The sequence below is a fragment of the Sminthopsis crassicaudata genome, chromosome 5, assembly GCF_048593235.1.
Source record: "Sminthopsis crassicaudata isolate SCR6 chromosome 5, ASM4859323v1, whole genome shotgun sequence".
Taxonomy (NCBI): Eukaryota; Metazoa; Chordata; class Mammalia; order Dasyuromorphia; family Dasyuridae; genus Sminthopsis; species Sminthopsis crassicaudata.
Window position 1 is genome coordinate 228621194 of NC_133621.1, and position 7338 is coordinate 228628531.

A 7338-nucleotide genomic window follows, 5' to 3' on the forward strand; every position below is an offset into this window, starting at 1 on the left:
ACACACACACACACACACACACACACACATTAACCATTGAGTAGGTTAACTGCCCTATGGCAAAATTCCACCCTATCTGGGTGGAGGGTGGTGCCAGTAGAGGGAGAGACTTGGGGGGATCCATCTGAGTAAGCAGAGGAGAGAACAATTACCACAGCTCAGCTCCTTGTCTCTTTTGTTTGGAAACATGACTAGTAGATGACTTCAGTGAATTTGCATACTGCCTTTATTGTCTAGAGATCAAATTAAGGCTGGAAGGCAGGAGAATTTCTCTATGACTAACGGAAGCCAAAAAAGCAATCTTGGTCTTTCATACCTTTTCCAGCAAGGTGGGAGTGATCTCACTATTTGTAAAGCCCAGCCCTTCCCCACCTGCAAGCTCATCTTCATACACTGGACCCAACCCTATTTTTCTCTGTATATAAAGCCATTGCTGGCATCTCAGTTTCACACAATCCTTCTCTTCTCCTCTGGTCTTCTTTGACTTTTACTTCTCTTCAACTTCTTCATTTTTGAGCAAAACCAAGCTATCATGTCTTGCCAGTCTACAGTCAGGATTCAAAGAAGCGGCCGGAGTGGCTTCAGTGCTAACTCTGCCATCACTCCCGGCATCAACCGGTCAGGCTTCAGCTCTGTGTCCATGTGCCGTTCTGGGGGCAGTGGTGGCTTTGGAAGGTCTTGTGGAGTCTCTGGGGGAGCTGGTTTCGGCAGCCGAAGCCTTTACAACCTAGGGGGGTCCAAGAGGATCTCCATCGCAGGGTGCAGCAGTGGCTTCCAGAGTGGATATGGTGGAAGAATGGGAGGTGGATTTGGTTTCGGCAGTGGAGTCAGTGGTGGCTTCGGATATGGTGGTGGAGCTGGCTTTGGTGGTGGCTATGGAGGAGCTGGGTTTCCTGTCTGCCCCCCTGGTGGAATCCAAGAAGTCACTATCAACCAGAGTCTTCTGACTCCCCTCAACCTACAAATTGACCCCACCATCCAGAGGGTGAAGACTGAAGAGAGGGAGCAGATCAAGACCCTTAACAACAAATTTGCTTCCTTCATTGACAAGGTAAGTTATTAAGATACATAGCCATCATGAAGTGTATCTCTGTACTTAACTTGATGTACTTGGGAATGAAAGAAAAGAGAGATTCAAATTCTCTCTGCATGGAGATGTTTTGCCCAATTCATGATTAGCTGATGATTACTGAAAGGAATAACAATATACCTAAGTTGTTTAATTTATTGGGACTTTTCCTCTTCTCCATAGAAGAAGAAAATTCTTAGTGTCAATAACTTTATGGCATGTGAAGAGAACAAGTTAAAATATGGGTTTTTCTTTCATTGCTGAAATGTGTGAGGGAATGGTGAGAATTTTTGTTGTCAGCCAAAATTAATTAATCTCCCATGACATAGTAAGACAGCATGGTACAGACAAAATTCCATCCAATTAGGGATCAGGATACCAGGATTTGCATCCCAGATCTACTAATTACAACCCATGTGATCTTAGGCAAGTCATCTTTTCAGAATGTCAATATTGATCCCCCGCTGTAAATAAAGAAAATTGCACTGGTTAATCTCCAAGATTCAAAGCTATGGGAAGACAAAAACAAACAAAAGATTTATTGGTTCACTCAAGAATCATCCTGATAGAAAAAGCAATGAATTCTTGGACTTAAAAAATATAGAAATCAATTATAATCGCTATTACTGTCAAACAGAGGCTGAAAATGTTTTGTGTAAGGGATTCTTATATTGGGGGGAGTTGTGACTAGGTGTCCTCTAAGGTCACTTCCAAAATTAAAATTCTAGGATCCACTTTGTCTTCTAGAGTGTATAAATTCTGTCTTCTTAAATCCAATCTGTTAAAAAATAGAGTGACACAATATGAGAGAGGCAGAAGATAGATTTTATTTAAATCTGTTGTTAGAGATGGTGATTGACCCCCACATAAAAATGAGAGATTGCGGTTTAATTTGAGTAGAGAATTGCTGTAGTCAAAACATTATAAGGATTTGCTGCCCTACTAGGCATTTGGAGATCATGAAATCGTTAATGATATTATTGCCTTCTTTCACTGACTTTCTATCAATCCTAGGGAATGCTTTATGGAATTGACTTTCTTTTCTGTTCTCCAGGTACGATTTCTTGAACAACAAAACAAGGTTTTGGATACCAAATGGACACTGCTCCAAGAACAGGGTGTCAAGACTGTGAAACAAAATTTGGAGCCATTGTTTGAAGCTTATATTAACCAACTCAGGGGGCAATTGGACAGAATCACTCGTGAGAAAGGTTCTCTGGATTCTGAGTTGAGAAATATGCAAGATCAAGTGGAAGACTTCAAGAACAAGTAAGTGAGAGGGGATTGGAAAAGACAAAAGCTAGATTAGCCAAGAGAGTAAGTGTGGGACCCAGTTCCCTAAAGGACAAAGACCAGAAGAAATTGGGGAACACTACAAAATATCCATAAAGGAAGGAAATACCTTATCAGAGGACAAAATGAGGGTGATAGAAAAGCAAAGAAGTTCAAAGATTATAACTCCATCTCTCAAATTTCCTAGTGTGGCCTGTGTTAGTCCACTTCTCCATATCAGAGAAAGGAGATTCATGATCCACATGGGAACAGTCCTTTTTGAGACCTTGGATTTCAGGCTGATTTCTCCAATCCTATTGGCCATTGGCTCAACCATCTTTCTTTCTTTCTTTCTTTCTTTCTTTCTTTCTTTCTTTTTTTTTGTTTTTTTTTTTGTGTTGTTTTTTTTTTGCTTCTATCCAGATTCGAAGATGAAATCAACAAGCGCACAGCAGCAGAGAATGAATTTGTGACACTGAAGAAGGTGAGTTGATTGATTCTAGAGGACAAGCTGCAGAAAGAGAGAACATGGGTTCAAGCAACATTCTGGGTTTGGCTATAGGAGAAAGGAGCTCTCATTAGCTGATTTCTTGTTGTATGTTTTCCCCAACCAGGATGTCGATGCTGCCTACATGAATAAGGTTGAACTGCAAGCCAAGGCAGACTCTCTCCTAGAAGATATCAACTTCTTAAGAGCTTTCTATGAAGCAGTAAGGATTCTATGTTCTCCAAAAAAAAAAAAGTTATTTTTTTAAAGGAATGGATGCCAAATATTCAATATGTAAAAGCCAGGCATCTCAAAACTATCAGGCCCTGAAATATCATTTAATGATGGTTTGGGCTGGGGGACCTATGAGGAAATTCCCAGATTCCCTGGGAATACTTCCTGCTGTCTAGAGATGCCACCACTGATTGTCTCTGTCCTCTAGGAGCTGTCCCAGATGCAGACCCACATCTCTGATACCTCTGTTGTTCTGTCCATGGACAACAACCGTTCTCTGGATCTGAACAGCATCATTGCTGAAGTCAAGGCTCAGTATGAAGAGATTGCTCAGAGGAGCAGGGCTGAGGCTGAGTCCTGGTACCAGACCAAGGTGAGATAAGGAGGAAATTACTGGACTGTCTATAATTACCATTCTAACCTGCCACAGAGCTGAGGACAGGTTACACTTCTGTCTCATCCTCCTATTCATTTGGGACATTGTGATACGACATTTAACAGCTAACAGCTGGCTAATGAAGAATAAGTTAAAGTGTGCTGGAGTGAACATTTAGAAGGAATCTCATGAAGAAACACTGAGACAATTTGGAAGGCATTTCAGTGTGATACTAATGCTGTCTCTCTCTTTCCCTTCCTTTTTCTGTCCCATAAGTATGAGGAGCTGCAGATCACAGCTGGCCGCCATGGGGATGACCTCCGCAATACCAAGCACGAGATCTCTGAGATGAACCGAATGATTCAGAGGCTGAGATCTGAGATTGATAACGTCAAGAAGCAGGTAGGCTATAGCCAGTTTTCTGGACCCATGTTGCACTTCCTTTCTGAATATCTTCCTCACTGTTACTATGTAACTCAGTCCATGTAGCACAACTAATGTATCCACATGACACTAGCAGTATTTAAAGCCCAGTCCTTACTATGTCTGGAGCCTCTCCACCAGTTTCCATTCATTTCCACATTTGGCATGGCTAACACAAACACATTAAATTGGGACTTGCTGATAACAAGGACTGGTGGCAGGGAGAAGGGCTGGGAATGATGACTTCCAACTGCTTTCCTAATTGCTTTGTGTCATAAATCTGCATTTTGATAGAAAGGAAGAAGAAATAAGATCTCTTTCTTTTTTCCCAAAGTGTGCTAACCTGCAGAATGCCATTGCTGAAGCTGAGCAGAAGGGCGAGATGGCCCTAAAGGATGCCAAGGCCAAATTAGAAGAGCTAGAAGCTGCTCTTCAGAGGGCCAAGCAGGACATGGCCCGCCAGCTGCGAGAATACCAGGAGCTGATGAATGTCAAGCTATCCCTGGACATTGAGATTGCCACCTACAGGAAGCTTCTGGAGGGAGAGGAGTGCAGGTGGGTACTTGCTCTCTGAGATTTTGTGTAGTGGGTTGTCAGGCATCCAGCCATTGAGCAGAATCTCAGGGGTACTGAGCTCTTTTTGAGAAAACACAGAGTGAACTGGTTACCCTATGGGCCACTTTGGAAACTTCTGGGATCATCCCACTTTGTCTGAAGCTCAGTCTTCTGAAATATAATCTTTGGTTTCTTCCTCACACAGAATGACTGGAGAAGGTGTTGGACCAGTCAACATCTGTGAGTATCTTTGATTATTCTCCTCACTTCTGCTTTAATTTCTCCATAGCTTTCTAGTTTAGTGGAGTCTCAACATGTAATTTTTTTATTCCTTCCACAGCTGTTGTGAGCTCTACAGTCTCCAGTGGATATGGCAGTGGCAGTGGTGTTGGAGGTGGTTTTGGTATGGGTGGAGGAAGTGGTTATTCCTACGGTAGTGGCAGCGGCTACAATGTGGGAGGAGGACTCGGCGTTGGAGGTGGCTTCAGCTCCAGCAGTGGGAGAGGGTCTCTGGGAGGCAGCAGCACCAGTGTAAAGTACACCACGACCACATCTTCCAGCAGGAAGAGCTACAAGCACTAACACGTGTCTACCAGATTATTGGCTCCGGAATGTCTCAAGCCCCTGCTTCTTGTTCCTAACCCTCAGCATCAATGCTTCTATCCTTTTGGCTGCTGCAGATGTTGGGGTTGGTTTCCAGACCCCTCCCCTCAACCTTTGATCTTTTCTTGCACCCAGGATTGGGGCCAAAAGTTTAAATGTCATATACAATTTACCAGCTGGATCACGTCTCATTGAGTATGAACTTCCAATCATAAGATTGTTGAGAATATCAGTGAGCATGGTCACACAAGTTCTATCTGACCCTCCTATCCAGCTATCAGAGTATCTACTTATTGTCTTTAAGTTCCTAAGTCTGGGACCTTGGAAAAATCCTCAAGTGTCCTTCCTAAGCACAGACACTGACTTTTGGATTTGAAAGAAGCTTGTACTTGGCCACCTTCAGCAAGCCATTTGGAGCTACATGTCTACTGAATCTCCTGGTGCTAAAAAGCAGTGGTGCTGATGTTTTCTTGCAGTGTACCTGAAAATGGAAATGATATAAGTAAAAAGACTACAGGAACTGTATCCTTATGACATATTTCTTTGGTCCCTTCCATCTCTTCTACTTGTCCAAATAAAGCAGATTTATAATATATATTGGTATTGTTTGGAGTTGTTTTTATACTAGATTGTTGGTTGCCAATTTTTTTAGTCCTCTAATCTCCCTCTCACTCAAATGAGATTCTAATCCAGGAAATCTAGATTCATTGAGAGATTTCAGAGGTCCATGAATTTAAATTTTTTTATGATTGTGTTTCAATATAATTGGTTTCTTCTGCAATCCTATGCATTTAAAAGCTATTTATTTAAAAACATCATTGTGAGGAGGATTTAACATTGTGAGGAGCATTTACTCAAACAGCCATACAAAAAGTTATGAATCCCTGGTCAAATCTAAATTTCCACCAAAGTTGTTACCAGCATAGAATTAGTGGGGTTTTGCCATGGAATACTGATATATAGGGGATGGATTTCTTTTACATTTAGGGAGTAGGGTTTCCTCCACAAGAAAAGACATCCAAAGAATGACTTCTCTCCCAAACAATTTGCCTAATATGTTGGATATGTTCCAACATATGGAGCAACTGCTATACCTAGTCACCCCATTTCAGATTGCTGTGAACATGATGCCTGGTTTGTGAATCACACTCATTGAAGCTGGAGGGGATGATGATTCCATTGATCTCTCAACCAGGATATTTCCACTTTGCTTTTCCCTACCACTTGGGCTTCTTGTAGCTAGGATTTATTTTCTCCCCCCCCAGAGTTGTGATTTTATTGAGAACTCTCAATGTGTAGAGAACTCCTAGTGAAGAAAACGTCTCTACCAGTATTGATGGACACTTATTCTACCAGTTATAATCCTAAAGATTTGCCTGGAGCACTGAGTAGTTGAATGAAGTCTCTCATTTCTCTTTACAAGTATCCATCCTTTTACTTTTCTAAAGTTCTTTTCTACATGAAATAGAGGTTACCATAAGATGTCAGGTTTGGAAGGCACCTTAAAGCTATCAATTTCAAATTCAATATGAATATCAATTCCAATGCCAATTCCAATTCACACGATCGGAATCTTCTCTATGACATATCTAAATTCTAGCCTTTGATTAGAGACCTTCAAAATGAAAAAGCCAATAGAATGTTACTATGGAAAGAACATTATTAAGCTTGGAGTCAGAGAACCTGCATTTGAATCTCAGCTCTGCTATATAAAGACCACTCATGTGACCTTCAGTTTTCTGAATTGTAAAATGAGGGATTATATTCCGTGATCTCTAAAGTGCCATATAAAGTCTAAATTTCTGCTTCCATAAACTTTCATTGCAGTTCATTCCACCTTGCATAGCTCTAATCAGAATTTTTTTTCTTACTTCAACCCTAAAAATGTCTCTCTGAAACTTATACTGATTGTTTCTGGTTCTCTTCCCTAGAGATCCTTTTCCCTCATGATAGATTTAAATTTTTTTCAATATTTTTAATATTTAAACTTAAAATCTGAATTTAAATTAAAATATTTAAAGATTGCCTTCACAGATCTACTACTTCCTAGCTATGTGACCTTGAATAAGTGATATTACCTCTTTAAACCTTAGTTTAAACCTTAAAAAAATAATATTCTATTCTAAAAAGACTCTGGATTTGAAATTGTAAGTTGTAAGACCTGAATTCTCACCCTAACTTTTCTACTTACTAGTTGTGATCTTGAGCAAATTACATATCTTTTTTAATCTTCCAATTTCAACTCACTTTTTCTTTCCCCAGGTGAAAGTATTTATAATTCTATCTGTTTTACTCCTGCCTTTAGTAACAAATCACCTT

The 7338-nt window shown here is 40.6% G+C and overlaps 1 protein-coding gene across 1 annotated transcript; it reads left to right on the plus strand.

Annotated features, from left to right (window-relative positions):
* The first annotated feature begins 439 nt into the window (after positions 1-439).
* On the plus strand, positions 440-5614 carry LOC141544308 (keratin, type II cytoskeletal 6A-like). Its single transcript, XM_074270317.1, has 9 exons — positions 440-1051; positions 2124-2338; positions 2765-2825; positions 2956-3051; positions 3271-3435; positions 3715-3840; positions 4196-4416; positions 4622-4656; positions 4757-5614. Exons 1-9 carry the CDS (start codon positions 533-535, stop codon positions 4996-4998), a joined length of 1680 nt encoding a protein of 559 aa, XP_074126418.1. The 5' UTR covers positions 440-532; the 3' UTR covers positions 4999-5614.
* The last annotated feature ends 1724 nt before the right edge of the window (positions 5615-7338 follow it).

What these genes read in the sequence shown, in the direction of transcription:
- LOC141544308 (XM_074270317.1), top strand. Translation starts at nt 533, where the DNA reads ATGTCTTGCCAGTCTACAGTCAGGATTCAAAGAAGCGGCCGGAGTGGC. An exon ending in GTGGAAGACTTCAAGAACAA is followed by an intron (nt 2,339 to 2,764) that starts GTAAGTGAGAGG and finishes GCTTCTATCCAG; the next exon opens with ATTCGAAGATGAAATCAACA. An exon ending in AGTCCTGGTACCAGACCAAG is followed by an intron (nt 3,436 to 3,714) that starts GTGAGATAAGGA and finishes CTGTCCCATAAG; the next exon opens with TATGAGGAGCTGCAGATCAC.